General features: G+C 41.1%; 1 protein-coding gene across 6 annotated transcripts in view; it reads left to right on the top strand.

Annotated features, from left to right (window-relative positions):
* Positions 1 to 1,465: 1,465 nt before the first annotated feature.
* GOLGA4 (golgin A4) overlaps positions 1,466 to 16,351 on the top strand; it is a 110,631-nt gene continuing 95,745 nt past the window's right edge. For 4 of the 6 annotated variants that reach the window (XM_010835520.1, XM_010835519.1, XM_010835517.1 and 1 more), the window contains exon 1: positions 1,467 to 1,846. In XM_010835520.1, coding sequence (XP_010833822.1) covers positions 1,775 to 1,846 — 72 coding nt within the window. In that variant the 5' untranslated portion in view covers positions 1,467 to 1,774. Of the gene's footprint in view, positions 1,847 to 5,371; positions 5,419 to 16,351 lie in introns of those variants that run through there. The other 2 variants (XM_010835518.1, XM_010835521.1) reach the window with 2 other exon arrangements.

Below are 16,351 nucleotides of genomic sequence, written 5' to 3'. Positions count from 1 at the left end.
TCCAAACATTTGGGGATTTTTCTAGATATCTCTGCTACTGATTTCTAATTTAATTACTTTGTGATCCGAGAACACAGTATATGATATTTGAAACTAAAAGCTGTATTATGAATTAGCACATCGTCTATCTTGGTGACTGGTCCATGTGTATCCAGAAAGAACATGTGTTTTGCAGTTTTCTCGTCTTATCAAAAAAAAAGATAAGGCAGTTAGCTGACTCAACTTTTCTACATTGTTACCAATTTTTTTGTCTACTTGTTCTGTCAAGGACTGAAAGGTCACCAAGGACCTGGCACTTAGAATGATAAAGATTTTTGAAGGAATATGTGAAAATACACCAATTTCAGGAATTTATATATTTTAATACATATATGTTTTTCAGTTGCTAAGTCGTGTCCGACTCTTAGCAACCTCAGGGACAGAAGCATGCCAGGCTCCTCTCCCTCCACTATCTCCTGGTGTTCGCTCAAATTCACGATATATATTACATATGTATGTGTGTATGTATGTATGTGGGGGCTTCCCGGGTAGCTCAGCTGGTAAAGAATCCATCTGCAATGTAGGAGACCCTAGTTCGATTCCTGGGTCGGGAAGTTCCCCTGGGGAAGGGATAGGCTACCCACTCCAGTATTCTTGGGCTTTCCTGGTGGCTCAGCTAGTTAAGAATTCGTCTGCAATGCGGGAGACCTGGCGGCTCTGTCCATGGGGTCGCAGAGGGTCGGACACGACTTACCCAACGAACGAAGCACAACATATGTGCGTGCATACGCTAAGTCATTCCAGCCGTGATTCTTTGCGACCCTATGGACTAGCCTGCCAGGCTCCTCTGTCCACGGGATTCTTCAGAGTACTGGAGTGGGTTGCCATGTCCCCCACCAGGGAATCTCCCCGACCCAGGAACGGAAGCATTTCTCTTAGTCTCCTGCGTTGGCAGCGGGATTCTATTATCAGTAGCCTATATATATACAGGCAAAGTCCAAACTATATCAGCCTGAAACATGTGAACCCTGGGAGCTTCCTATCAGGTACTTCTTGACCCCTGGAAGTGCCCAGCATAGGGAAAAGGGCCACTCTGGGAAGCAGTAGGAATCCGAGATACTGAAGACAAAAAATCCAAATCACAAATACTGAACAAAAGCACACTGTCAATCACAGTCCCCGGCAGGTCCCCCGGATCCCCTCTTCTCACACCCACACAACAGGATTTTTTGCGGCGGGACAGTCAGCTTTGCGGTCCTTGAGAGAAGCAGCACCCTCCCCACCTGACTTCGCAGCACCGCAGCCCGGGTGTGTGTCAGTGTAGGGCTCAGACCACCCCACTCCTGGGCTCCGAGGGCATGTCTACGCGCAATGAAGGTGGGCAGCGCCGAGTCCCGCACCTTCCGGGAGCGACCCTGCAGCGCGCATGCGCGGGCCGGACTTCCAGCTTGTCCCCTCCGGCGCTCGGTAGTGCTCCCTCGCCGAACTCCACGTAGGCCGCGCAGGCGCCTTGTTCTCACTGCTCACCTGCTGCCGTTGTCGCCGCCGCCGCCGCCGCCGGGGCTGGATGGGGGGCCGAGGCCAACCGGTGGCATCCAGAACAGAGAGACGCGGCGGCGGCGACGCCGACACCCGCAGGACGAGTGTCCCGACCGGCCCGCGAGCCCAAGGAGGAGGCGGCGAGGCCCGGCCCCCGCGGTCTGTGGTGTAGAGAAGCCTCCGCCGCCGCCGCGGCCGGGTCTCTCTGAGCACTCGCCCCCCAGGTCTCATCCACCTCAGGACCCCGCGTTGCGCGATGTTCAAGAAACTGAAGCAAAAGATCAGCGAGGAGCAGCAGCAGCTCCAGCAGGCGCTGGCCTCTACTCAGGTACTATGGCCTCCGTGCTCCCCTGGTTCCCGACAACCCTTGACACCGGCTCGTGGGCAAAGGGGAGCGGAAGTTCTGTCCTGACCCTTGACTTCCAACCAGAGGCTTCCCCCAGATCTTTCCCTGGGAATGAGCTCAGGGCGGTCCAGGTCCTCCGTGAGTCCTGACCCCGGCCCCCCATCCCAGAACTCAGTTCTGGAGAGTAGGTTGTGAGTGGTTGGGTTTGTGACACCTGATCTCTTAATTTACCCCTGATGCCCAACCAGGTCTGAGAATGAGAGGAGCTCTGATCTTGCAAGATTTTTGACCCATACAGAAGGTTTCCCCCAGGCATCCGAGACCCCCAACTCAAGAGTGAGGGCGGAATGGGAAAACCAGGATCCCTTGTAATATCTGACCTTTGGACTGAAGTCCCCCTCTCTCATCCCCGACCCGAGACTGATTAACGGAGGGGCCCCTGGCCCGTGACGGAGTCTTAATTCCAAACCCTGGTCCAGGCGTGAGGGCCAGGGGTTGAGCCATTCCTGGCCGGGCTGCTTGCAGAAGCGCTGGACCCGAGAGAGGTGGCGGCGTGGCCGGCGTCCAGTGCCCGAGGCTGTCACGAGTTCGTCACATCGCATAACTGGGTTGATCCGGGACGGGCGGAGGGGCGGGCCACTGTGGGGCCCGCAGGGCTTGCGCGCGTCCGCAGCTCTGCTTCTTCAGGAGTCTTGTTAATGTTTGTTTTTCACGAATGCTGTTGCTTCAGGAAATGACAATTTCCAGGAAAAAGGAGGCGCGTTAGTAGTGTTAATTTAAAGAAGCAGAAACAGTCTCCTAAGCAGCTGTGAATGTGTGTTTTGGTTGCCGGCAGCACGTGGTTCTTTCAGCAATGAGGAGGGCTTCTGCTAAATTGCTTCCCAGCTTTTCTGAGTCTCAACAGATTTAGTGTCTACACGAAAAGCTGGGTTTTGACTACTTGACAGGCATTTCTAAAACATTTTAAACAGAACATTTATCTTACATAACTTTTAAAAAACTAACGACCAATAACTACTAAATCAAGCATCTATTGCATTGAATTTATTCTGAAACTGTAAATTGAAGTTTAAAGCTTCTGTAGAGTGAAACAGTGGTTGAGGTATATTATATTATGGTACTGAAAACTTGTTCATTCTCCCAAGGGAATTGTAAATAGTGATTAAGATTTGGATACTAAATATATTACTTTCAATACTAAATATATTACATTTACCGTGAGCTTTTAAAATTTTACAAAACCCTGTTAATTTAAGAAAGAAAGAAAAAATAAAATGAAGTGAGAAATGTGGGGAAACAGGCACAGCAGTGAATGTAAGGGACTGTATACGTATCACTGATCCAGGATGCCACCTCTAAAAATTCTAAAAGAGAACTCAGGATGTGTTATGGAGTTAGCCACATGGAATTTCACTTCAGTGTTGTTTTTAATAGGTAAAATGTGGCCAAAAATATTCAGCAGTAGAGAATTGGTTAGATAAGTTTTGTCATATGGTTGGTTATTCTGCAGCCTTAGAAAAACGCCAATATTTATTAGGTTTTTACTGTGCTAGGTATTTTGCTTGGGTAATTTGTTTCATTGTCACATAAATCTACAAGGTAGAATCTTTCACACCTGGAATGGGATTCAGAGAAATTAAGTAACTTGGCTGATGTCAGATAGCTAGAGTTAGAGCCCACAGAGAAGTAGGCTCTAACTGGTATTAAAAGACAGATTGGAAAACAGCATGTAAAGCGTGATCCCAGTTTTGTGGGGAAAGTATGACATGGTGAAAATAGTTTAAGAAGGACATGCTCCAAGCTGCTGGCGCTTTATTTGTCCATGTTATCTTTTTTTCATGAAAAAGAATTACTATCGATCTTTAACAAAGGGAGGTTGTCTTTGTTGTTGTTGTCGCTAAGTCCTGTCCCACTTGTTTGCGTCCCCATGGACTGTAGCTTGCCAGGCTCCTCTGTCCACGGGATTTTTCAGGCAAGAATACTGGAGTGGGTTGTCTTTTCCTTCTCCAGGGGATCTTCCCAACCCAGGTATTGAATCTGTGTCTCCTGTTTTGGCAGGCGGATTCTTTACCTTCTGAACCACTTGGGAAACCTGAGGTTGTCTTTAGAATCATGGTAAAAGGGCTAGTTACAGGTAATGCATTAGGGCTCCCAGTTCGTATGTCTTACTCTGGTAAGATAGTGCGTGTGGAGCAAGAAATGGCACTTTGTGTACAGATTTAAAACGATCCTTTTTGTTGACTGTATATATATAGTAACTATATGTGTGTGTATATGTAGTGGATATATATATCGTGGGTATATATATGTGTGTATATATATAGTGAGTATATATGTGTGTGTATATATAGTAGATATATATATATATTTATCCAGAATGCAAAAGTAAATTGTTAGTGATCAGTTGCTGATAGAAACTTGATTCTGTTCCTTGTCTTGATCCTTAACTATTCAGAACCCTTCAAGTTGAGAAATTCTGAATTATTATTTTTAGAGTTAAGGATTTCTTTCAAGTGTGAATTAAGCAAAACAAATATTTTTGGATGGGATAATCTTTTTGTAACAGATAAAACATGTCCTTGTTTTCTCATGCAAAGGATCCTGAATTTTTATAATATTATGTCTTGTTTTTTGACTATAAATTATTTTGTGTTGAGGGTGCCATACCCTCAGGAATTTAATGGGGTGTGAAAGACAATTTGCTTTTACCTGCTCAGGAGGATTTATGTGTTTGTTCTTGGTCTAGTTTTCCTGATTACTTTGTAGCCTCCCTTGCTATCTGCCCAATGTCTGTCTTCTCCCAGGTTTTAAATTGCTTTGGGCTTTAAATCAAGACAAGACCCTGAATTTCTAAAATTTTGTGTAAAATAAGGGCAAGTACCTAAGAGATTCTTTAATGCATTTTAGTGCATTAATACAAATTGAGACATTTGATTTGAGATTTTGGAGGCCCTTGTGTACATCTTTCCTGGTTCTTAGCTTGATTTCCAGAGGTGATATTGCTTGACAGGTATGTTTCAAATAGAGTGAGTCATCAGGTGTTGATAATTCTGGGATAAATGAACCGTTTACATCACAATACTTGCAAAACTTTTCAGTAATAGTAATAACGATAGTGTTCGTGATATTAATACTTTGGGCTTCCTTCAGTTTTTGAAAGTATTCAATAAATGCAAGACACCGTTTTGTAGTCCCCAGTCACTTCTCTTTGGAGCTGAGATTATTTCAACCCTTCTTTGGCAAATATTATTTTAAGTAAACATTTGGTCAACTCTGACTTTAAAAATAAAATTAAACAATTTCAAATCAAGTTTCACTTAATTTTTTAACAACAAATATCTATACTTAGATTTTTAAAATCCTTAGAATAAATTTGATAAAAATTAATAAAGAGTAATATAGGACACTTACTAATTTGTTAGGATGTATATAGTGCCGTGAATAAAAGAATATTGTTTTAACATTTGCAGCCCTTTTCATATATTACTTGGAGAAGGAAGTGGCAACCCACTCCAGTATTCTTGCCTGGAGAATCCCATGGACGGAGGAGCCTGGTAGGTTACAGTCCAAGGGGTCGAAAAGAGTCGAACACGACTGAGCGACTTCACTCACTCACTCACTCAGATATTACTAAAACTTAATTATAAAAAGCAGCGGCACAAACGGACTATTTTGTGATTCCACTTGTGTGAGTTACCTCGATTAGTCAAGATCAGAGAGGCAAAAAATAGAACGGTGGTTATGGCTGAAGAGAGGAGGGGGAAACGAGGCATTGTTGTTTAATGAGGATAGAGTTTCAATTTGGGAGGATGAAGAAGTTCTGGAGATGGATAGTGCTGATGGTTGCCCAACAATGTGAGTATAATTAATACCACTGAAGTGTCCACTTATAAATGTTTAAAATGATAATTTTTATGTTGTGTATACTTTACCACAATAAAAAACAAAACAATGTGGGCTCGCCCCAAACTTGCAGGATTATAATTTTTTAGAGTGGGGTCTCAAAATAATAGTTTGTGTAATAGGAATAAAAAAAAATTTCACAAGCAGGGAAAAGAGTCCCTTTCTGAAGGAACATAGTCTTTTTTATAAATGTCGCTTGGCAAAATAATTATCCTCAATCTAAAAAGCATAGCTCCCAGAGAGAAACATTTAGATCAGAAGAATCAGAGTGTCTTGAGTGTTAAATCTGTATTTTGATCAGGGAGCATATAGTGGCTATTTCTATTGCTTTGTATAGAATATACATTAAGTTCTTATATTTTAAGTAATAGAACAGTTCTTGTTTATGTAATTTAAAAAATCAGTGTGAAACTTGAATAGGGTAAGGGCCGTACCAAGTTCTTTCATCTGCCTCTTAGTTTGATAGGAAAAACTGGAGGAAAAACTTCTGAGAGAAGCTTTGTCTCTTGAGCTTATTGTGATATTCAAAGACCTTAAGACATAGATGCAAATTATATATAACTTTACATCCCACTGAAGCTGTGAGCAAATTCAGAAGCATCCTCCTGGGCCCAGGTGAGAAAGCAAGACTGGAAACTTTGATGCAGAACTTCAGTTAATGTGTTGTTAAAAATACAGGATTTTAACTAACCATTTAGTTTCTTTACCTCCTAAATCACAAAATATTAGGAAGATGTTTTCATTTACGTAAACATTTACTTGACTAGCTATAAAATTCTAGGTTGAAAAATTTCCCTCAGGCTGTTGGCTTTATTTCTCCCTTATGCTCTGGCAGCCCATTCCAGTGTTCTTGCCTGGAGAATCCCAGGGACGGGGGAGCCTGGTGGGCTGCCGTCTATGGGGTCGCACAGAGTTGGACATGACTGAAGTGACTTAGCATAGCATAGCATAGCATATGCTCTAGCATCCTGTGTGCAAATGAAAAGTCTAATTCAAACTTGTTTTTTTCTGTATTGGTGGTTAACTTGATCTTTGAATCTTTTTTCTTTTTCTTTGATGCTAAAAAATGTCTAGTTTTTTCTTTGCTTTTTTTTTAGTCTCCCCCTTTTCTTTATTTTTAAAATCTTATTAATCTTTCTAAATAAATTCTCTGTATATCCTTTTCCCCTCTTTTGAACTATTCCTTTTTTCCTTTTTATTCTATTCCTTTGATAGATTTCAGATTTTTATTTCAGCTGCTTCTATTGAATTTATTCTGGTCATCACATTTAATTTCCACAAATTAACACTAGTCAACTTGGGTAGTTATTATTACCTAGATGTTTTCTTGGTGCATTGCATGTATTATCTAAATTAATACATGAAATAATAAAAGGTATGGATTTTTATTATCCTCATTTTACAGATAAGAAATTGAGGCCAAGGGAGGTTAAGTAACTTGTCTGTGTAGACAGCTAGTACCACACAACTCAGTGATAAAGCTGAGATATGAACCCAGGCAGTCTTGCTCTAAAGCCCATTCTCTTAACCACAGTACTTTTAGGTTTTTTTTTTTTTTTTTTAGCAGCAGCAGCAGCAGCAGAGCTTCTCAAAACTCTCCCAGGATGTTATGTGTTATGTATACATGCATATTTAAAGTCTGTTCCTTGATCTATCAATTGTTCTAGGTTGTTATACTTGTATGTATTCATACTGGTCATATTGTTTTTCTTTTTTTGAGAAAAATGTCTTGTTTTTATTAGTTGTTGGTTTATATTTATGAAGACCAGGTGGGTGATTTATTATCCAAACATTCTTAATGAATGGGGACACTGGTAATTATCTTGAAACTTAAACTGACGTGGACTGGGCAGGGCTGGGATTGCTGTGGTGAAGCTGGGGTGTGTTGTTACCCTGCTGCTGTATGGTGCCAGCCTCTGCAATTGGAGCGCTAACTCCTCCAAGGTGTTACTCATTGTATTTGGCTGTTTCTTTTGTCTGGAGAAGTGTTTGGGTTGAAGGAGGCTGACCCCGGTAGCTGTTTGTTTCACAGACTTGAGACACGTTCCTGAGAGTAGTGATATCCCGTTCTAGTGTATAAAGCTGATTTTCCCCGCCCCCCTGTTGCAATAAGTATCTTTTGCCTCTCCCAGAGCTGCCTTCTGTGTATGTTTGGAGTTATGGCTTCATTGCCCTAACTTCCCCACCAATTAGAATCCTTTTGCCTTTATTCTTCAAAAATTTGTTCTTTTTACTTACGATTTTCCCTCTCTTGTTCTAGAGTTTTAGTTAATCTGCTTTTCTACTTTTTTTTTTCAATCCTTCATTTCAGTGGGTTTTTGGGAGGAAGAGAAGTAAACAGTGTTCAATCTGCATTCTTGTACTGGAAACCTAATACCACTCTGCATAAACATGCATTTATCTTAAATATTTGTCTTTTAAATTATGAATTCTTAACAAATGCATATTTCTTAGATTAGTAAAGATGTCTGATTTTTCTATTTTATTTATTTTATAGAGTTATTTGGCTAAGTTAGCATGGATGATGTTAACAGTATCTAGTGTCTGAAATGTTGGGAATAACATCAGTTCACTTATGATTTGTTATCAACTGTTGGATGAGATTTAGGATGAGAAATAGATCATCTTTTAATCTGTGTATTGCTTTTAAATCATATGGGGTACCTTTTACTGGATATATTAGATACTCATGATTTTTAAATAAACATTTAAAATGAAATTTTGCTTTTATTTTTATCAAAGTAATACATTCTGTAGTTTTAAAAGATAAAGTCCTGCTAAAAGACTATTATGCTAAAACAAAACAAAACACACTGTCTCCTCCAGCCTCCCAGCTCTGTCCTCCGTGTTCTTTCTGGAGACTTTAGGATCTTCTCTTGTTTTCTGAAATTTTATGGTGAACATGCCTTTGTGTAGATTTATTTTTGCATTGTGCTTCACTAAGTATGGTGACTCCTGTGCTTAAATTCTTGGAGAATTTTAGATATTATTTCATTGATAATTCCCTCCCCTTTGTTTTTTCTCTTCTATTCTGGAAGACCAGTTAGTTTTTGTACCTTCAGGATAGACTCTCTTATTTATTATTTTTTACTCTTCATGGTCTATTTTAATGTATTTATTTGTTTTTTGTTTTATTTGCAGTGGAAGTGTGGGGTCTTACCACTGGACCACAGGGAAGTTCCTTTTTTTGTCCTATTTTTGAGAGTTTGCTTCAATTTATCTAACTGTTCAATGAGTTTTTTGTTTTATTTTTTGAAGTATGGTTAATTTACAATGTTAGTTTTCAGTTGAATTTTTAATTTTTCCTACTCTGTTTTTAAATTTTCCAAAGGCTATTTTTGTCTTTTGCTTTTTCATAGCATTGCTCTTGCTATACTGATATATCTTTAACATTAAAAAAAAATTATTTATTTTGGCTGCACCAGGTCTTACTTGTGGCATGTGGGATCTTTATTTGCAGCATGTGGGATCCAGCTCTCTGACCAGGGATCAGACTTGGGTCCCTTTGATTGGGAGTGTGGCGTCCTAGCCACTGGACCACCAGAGAAGTCCGCTGATATATCTTTTATAGCTCTGATTTTTTTCTTTTGTTTTGAAGTTTTCTTTTAATTTCTTTTTTTGGTGGATTTTGTTGTTGTTGGCTCTTACATTGGAAATTTTCTTTACTGACTGCTCTGGGGTATCCATATTTAAAGGCAGGACACTAAAAATCTGATGCTATCTAGAAGTATCATGTGGTCAACACTGGGATTCCCTGCTGGGTGATAGGCTGCAATTGGCTTTATTATCAGGAGAAATATCTACCTGTTGATAACCTGAGATCTTTAAGATGTCATTTGATTTCTCCAGTGAAGCCTTTTGTTTTTTGGGCAGGGGGTGCCAGGTTATAAGCCGAGCTGCTTTGGAAGCATTGTGCTGGAGGTTCCACTGTTCACTGTGCAGAATATCACCTAATTAGTCCCTCTAGCTTTAGTCACACACTTTGCCCTTCACTCCTGTCTTACTGTGCTTGGTTTCATCCAGGTTGGAGCTGAAATGGCTCCAGAAAAATAAACCTTTGGTTTTTCAGAGGCTATGTAAGGTGGGACCAGGGACATGGGGATCTTTCAACCAATTTTTCTGATTTTGGTCCTGCCTCTGAACTTCTTCATTATAACTTGCATTGTAACTTTGAAGTCTTAAATCTTTTTAGGGCTCTGGAGATGAAAATAGGCTTGCTTCTTATCAGTGTTCCCTTCTCCATGGGATTGTAGTATCCTCAGCTGTATTATCGGAGAAGGCAATGACACCCCACTCCAGTACTCTTGCCTGGAAAATCCCATGGGTGGAGGAGCCTGGTGGGCTGCAGTCCATGGGGTCGCTGGGAATCGGACATGACTGAGCGACTTCACTCTCACTTTTCACTTTCATGCATTGGAGAGGGAAATGGCAACCCACTCCAGTGTTCTTGCCTGGGGAATCCCAGGGATGGGGGAGCCTGGTGGGCTGCTGTCTATGGCATCGCACGGAGTCGGACACGCCTGAAGCGACTTAGCAGCAGCAGCAGCAGCAGCAGCAGCTGTATTATCACTTTAGTATTCTTTCGTCCACACCCATTCTTCTGAAAATTGGTTGAAATTTAACTCTTTGGGTGGTGTTTTAGTTGCTAAGTCATGTCCAACTCTTGCAACTCCATGGACTGTAGCCCTCCAGGCTCTTCTCTTCTGTCCATGGGATTTCCCATGGCAAGCATACTGGAGTGGGCTGCCATTTCCTTCTTCAGGGAATCTTCCTGACCCAGGGATTGAATCCAGGTCTCCCGCATCGTAGGCTGTCTCCTGCATTGCAGGTGGATTCTTTACCGACTGAGCCACCAGGGAAGCCCCAATTCTTTTCAGGGGAGAGAAAAATAAGAAACTTTGGTTCACCTACCATATTTTTAACCAGAAGTCTCCTTAAATTACTTTTGAATGAGTGGACTTCACTATATTAAAGGGCTGTTTTTGAGAGGTGAACATTTATAACATAAGCAGTAATATTTGATTTCTGGCACTACTGTTTAGACATCAGGATGTAGAAGGTACTTTACTAAAGACATGATGGAAAGTTCTAATAATTTTGTAACTAGAAGATAAAGGCTTATGTGACATATTAACTCCAGGTTACTTTGGCATTCCTTTATAGCTGGGGTGTCAGGTAGATTGGCAGAGACTTTCAGGAGTACATGGTGAGGAGGAGTCTGTGACTGTGTCCTTGCTGTGATTTGGTTACTCGTGGGTCTGGCGGGGAGAAATGAAGCCAGATGTTAGGCTTGTGTAAGAATGCCATTCGTCTACTTGGGCTATAATTTGAGAAGTAAGTAATGTCAAAAGGCTTCTGGGCAGCCAAAATTTTAATGTCACTAACTTAATAATCCATAATTAATATAAGTTATTAATAAAGACAGTTTAAAAAAATCCCTCATTTAGAATTTCCTTATGTTTATTTTGTCTGCAATTCTATTAGATGTAGTTATCTAGTTTCTAAACTAGTAACAGGCTGAAACAGATGGAGGTATGGAGGACAGTTATCCCCAATTTCCTGACAAGAAAGTGAAAAGCTGAGAATGCTTATGTGGCTGGATCAGGGTGCACGCTGCAAGATCTGGGCTAGCGTGCAGTTCTTCTGAGTCCCTCATCTGCTTCCCCGGTACTCTCTGGATCACTGTTTCTCAAATTTTTTTCACTGGGACCAGCAGTTAAACAACAATACCATTCTTTTTGCACAGACACTTCTAAGACAGAAGTTTTATAGAATCTTCATCTTTACGACATAAGATGCCATATTTTGACCCAAAATATTTCCTTCATTAAAAAAAAAAAAGTTGATCCCCACCCTCTAACTGATTCCACAACCCAGCCGAAGTGCTTTCACCATACCATGCTGTCTGTATAAGATAATGTTAATAAACGTAGCTGCTAACTCTTAAATCTCTATTACATCAAATGTATCTAATATATTTTAACTATACCAAAAAAATCAGACATTGAAAAGCATTAATCTTAGGCTGAACAGCACACTCTAAAGATAACAACATAAATTTTAGATATTTGTATTACTGAGAAATTCTATGTTAGTCAAAACTATGTTAATCAAAGTTTATTCCATTTGGGCTCTATTATCTGAGAGTTTTCCTATAAAGAGCTACCATATTCAAGACAGCTGAATTGTCAGATAGATACAGATATCTAAAGTTATAAATTCAAGATGGTTAAATCTTAAGGCTACTGTTCTTAAAGGTGACTGCGTTAGTTTCCTGATGTTGAGTAACAACACATCACCACAACCTTACTGCTAATAACCCAGTTACTGTTTCACAGCCTGTGTGTCAGAAGTCTGGCATGGCATGACTGGCTTCTGTGCTCGGGCCTCCCAAGACTAAGATCAAGTTGCTGTCCACATTGTGTTCTCACTGGCGATGAGGATCCTGGTCCATGCTCATGCAGTTGTGGCTGTGGGACACAGGTCCTTATTTCTCACTGTCTTTTGCAGCTAGTGCTGCCCACAGTTTCTCACCGCTTGACCCTCACAGGCCTTGGCTTTCCTTCAGGGTTGCAGGAGTACCTCTTTGCTTGCTGCCCCACCGCTGGACTCTGGACTCTGGACTCAGGACTCATTTGAAGGGCTTGTGTGATTAGGTTGATCCCATTCAGATAGTCTCCTTTCTCTGAGTTAACTTAGAGTCAACTGAGTAGTAATCTTAAATATACCTGCAAAATCCTTTTTGCTCTGAAAGGTAAGATCATCAGGGCAATGATACCACATATTTGCAAGGTGAGGGTGATTTTGGGTCATCTTCGAATTCTGAGTACCACGGTGACTAAAATTTTTTTTTCTTATAATGAAGTTGAGGGCTATGGTCAATTAATATTCAGTTGGCAATAAAAATATTGTGAGCCTGGATATAACCATCAGGTTTCTTGAAAAACAGCTTAGACATCTGTCTTCAGATTTCTCATGGCTGTGAGGATTAATTAGAACAAATTTAGTTTGAAGGAATGTAAATTCTTACATATTTTAAAGTGAGGATAGCTGTTAAAGATGCAAGACTTTGGGATAAATACTCAAATACAGTTAGTTGGTTTTTTTTGCATATTTTCATACTTTGCAGTCACATCTATTCCCTCATTTGATTCCTACTTTTGCAACTCCAGAGGAAGACCTACAAACCATCAGGCCAAGCTTGGCCATGTGGTACTACTTTTCTGAGGGCAGTGTGTGTTAGAATCTATACTTTAACTTCATAAACCCCAACATTTGATTTTGCTGATTTTTCCAGAGCTGATGAGGCTCCAGTTAAAGATTAGGCTCATATGAGAAATCATTGTGCCAATTAAGAAGTTTCACAGTAGAGCTGTACTTGTCAAGTGATTTGGAGATCCTTGTCTGGAGTAGCCCTTTCTTGGCATCTGACTATTTGGAAAGCTGAATTATTAACCCCCAGATTTTTTGGAGATGTTGGAATCACGGCAGAGAGGGTTGGCTATGAGTTACTTCCTGTGGCCTAATAAAACTAAATACTTTCCTAACTTTTGCCCTCTCAATAGCCGTTTTATTAAAGGAGATACTACATATAACCATATAAAAGGAGATACAAATGGAGCTTCTCCCAGTCTTATTGGTAGTGTTTGAAACATCTAGAGTCTTTGAAGCTGGTATGAGTTGAAATTCATGGCTATGGGTGGGAAGGGTTATTACGTTTCCCTCAACCTCAGTGAGAATTATTTCTGAAGTGCTCTGAATATTTGTGATTTAGTTTCAGTCCTGGGTAAACACTGTCCAGTGACTGCTTTCCTTTCCCATTTTTTAAACACAGTGTTGGCTTCTAGTCATACATTTTTTGGGGGCTTCCCAGGTGGTGCTGGTGGTAAAGAATCTACCTGCCAGTGCTGGAAACACAAGAAATATGGGTTGGATCCCTGGTTCAGGAAGATCCCTTGGAAAAGGAGATGGCAACCCGTTCCAGTATTCTTTACTCGAAAATTCCATGGACAGAGGAGCTGGGCAGGGCTACAGTCCATGGGCCGCAGAGAGTCGGACACGACTGAGTGACTAAGCACACAGAGGCACATGTAAGTTTTCTCAGTTCAGTTCAGTCGCTCAGTTGTGTCTGACTCTTTGTGACCCCATGATTCGCAGCACGTCAGGCCTCCCTGTCCATCACCAGCTCCCAGAGTTCATTCAAACTCAAATCCATTGAGTCAGTGATGCCATCCAGCCATCTCATCCTCTGTTGTCCCCTTCTCCTCCTGCCTTCACTCTTTCCCACCATCAGGGTCTTTTCAAATGAGTCAGTTCTTCGCATAAGGTGGCCAAAGTATTGGAGTTTCAGCTTCAGCATCAGTCCTTCCAGTGAATATTCAGGACTGGTTTCCTTTAGGATGGACTGGTTGGATCTCCTTGCAATGCAAGGGACTCTCAAGAGTCTTCTCAAACACCACAGTTCAAAAGCATCAATTCTCCATCACTCAGCTTTCTTCACAGTCCAACTCTCACATCCGTACATGACCACTGGAGAAACCATAGCTTTGACTAGACAGACCTTTGTTGGCAAAATAATGTCTCTGCTTTTCAATATGCTATTTAGGTTGGTCATAACTTTCCTTCCAAAGAGCAAGCATCTTGTAATTTCATGGCTGCAATAACCATCTGCAGTGATTTTGGAGCCCAAGAAAATAAAGTCTGTCACTATTCCCACTGTTCTCCCATCTATTTGCCATGAAGTGATGGGACCAGATGCCATGATCTTAGATTTCTGAATGTTGAGTTTTAAGCCAACTTTTTCACTCTCCTCTTTCACTTTCATCAAGAGGCTCTTTAGTTCTTCTTTCTGCCATAAGGGTAGTGTCATCTGCGTATCCGAGGTTATTGATATTTCTCCTGGCAGTCTTGATTCCAGCTTGTGCTTCATCCAGTCCAGCGTTTCTCATGATGTACTCTGTGTATAACTCAAATAAGCAGGGTGACAATATCCAGCCTTGACACACTCCTTCCCCAATTTCTAACCAGTCTGCTGTTCCATGTCCAGTTCTAACTGTTGCTTCTTGACCTGCATACAGATTTCTCAAAAGGCAGGTCAGGTGGTCTGGTATTTCCAACTCTAAGAATTTTCCAGAGTTTGTTGTGGTCCATACAGTAAGGCTTTGGCATAGTCAATAAAGCAGAAGTAGATATTTTTCTGAAGCTCTCTTGCTTTTTTGAAGATCCGGCAGATGTTGGCAATTTGATCTCTGGTTACTCTCCCTTATCTAAGCCCTCTTCCAATTTCTAAATCCCTTGAACATCTGGAAGTTCATGGTTCATGTACTGTTGAAGCCTGGCTTGGAGAATTTTGAGCATTACTTTGCCAGTGTGTGAGATGAGTGCAATTGTGTGGTAGTTTGAGCGTTCTTTGGCATTGCCTTTCTTTGGGATTAGAATGAAAACTGACCTTTTCCAGTCCTGTGGCCACTGCTGAGTTTTCCAAATTTGCTGGCATATTGAGGGCAGCACTTTCACAGCATCATCTTTCAGGATTTGAAATAGCTCAACTGGAATTCCATCACTTCCACTAGCTTTGTTCATAGTGACGCTTCCTAAGGCCCGCTTGACTTCGCATTCCAGGATGTCTGGCTCTAGGTTGGTGATCACACCATCGTTATCATCTGGGTGGTGAAGATCTTTTTTGTATAGTTCTTCTGTGTATTCTTGCCACCTCTTCTTAATATCTTCTGCTTCTGTTAGGTCCATACCATTTCTGTCCTTTATTGTGCCCATCTTTGCATGAAATGTTCTGTTGGTATCTCTAATTTTCTTGAAGAGATCTCTAGACTTTCCCATTCTATTGTTTTCCTTTATTTCTTTGCATTGATCACTGAGGAAGGCTTTCTTATCTCTCTTTGCTGTTCTTTGGAACTCTGCATTCAGATGTGTATATCTTTCCTTTTCTCCTTTGCCTTCTAAAACATTGATAAGGCTTCAACTTTATTTCACATTCAACTATTTTGTTGTTTAAAATTTTGAGGCCTCACTCTTCCTGTTTTTTGCCTTGGTTGAGTCCCTTAAGGTACCCTCTGCACATTCCTTCTATCATGTGTTGATTTTTCTGGTTCATCTTTTAGAAGGTATGTGTGTGTTGGAATTCTGAGTTGTAAGCAACAGAACTCAGCCCAGCTAGTTAAGCAGAAAAGGGATCTGTTGATGAATAAATAGTTGGTGACTTACAGAATTTTAAGGAGGGCCTGAAAGTCTGGGCTGATGGCTTTGCTCAGCCAAGCTGGGGGACAGCACTAAGAATGTTGCAGCCGCCTCAGTCTGGCGCACTGCTTCTCGCATGCACAGCTCTTGTGTGTGACTGCAGGAAGCTCTGCGTCTCCCTGCTCACCAGCTGACGAGCTTTATTAATTTTGCATGTCTGTTTTCTCATACCGCCCATATATGACTCAGAGTCTCATGTGGGTGTGTTCACTGGGCGAGCTCAGGTCACCTGCCCTAGATGAAAAGAAGACTAGGTTGGTGAGTTTTTGGAGTTCAGACTTAAGTACTTATAAGAGCTTTTTAGAAAAAGAGTTTATTTAACTTTTGTCA

This window comes from Bison bison, unplaced genomic scaffold (genome assembly GCF_000754665.1).
Source record: "Bison bison bison isolate TAMUID 2011002044 unplaced genomic scaffold, Bison_UMD1.0 scf7180017864043, whole genome shotgun sequence".
Lineage (NCBI taxonomy): Eukaryota > Metazoa > Chordata > Mammalia > Artiodactyla > Bovidae > Bison > Bison bison.
The sequence above is the reverse complement of the archived record's forward strand: the minus strand, read 5'-3'. Positions and strand labels throughout refer to the sequence as shown.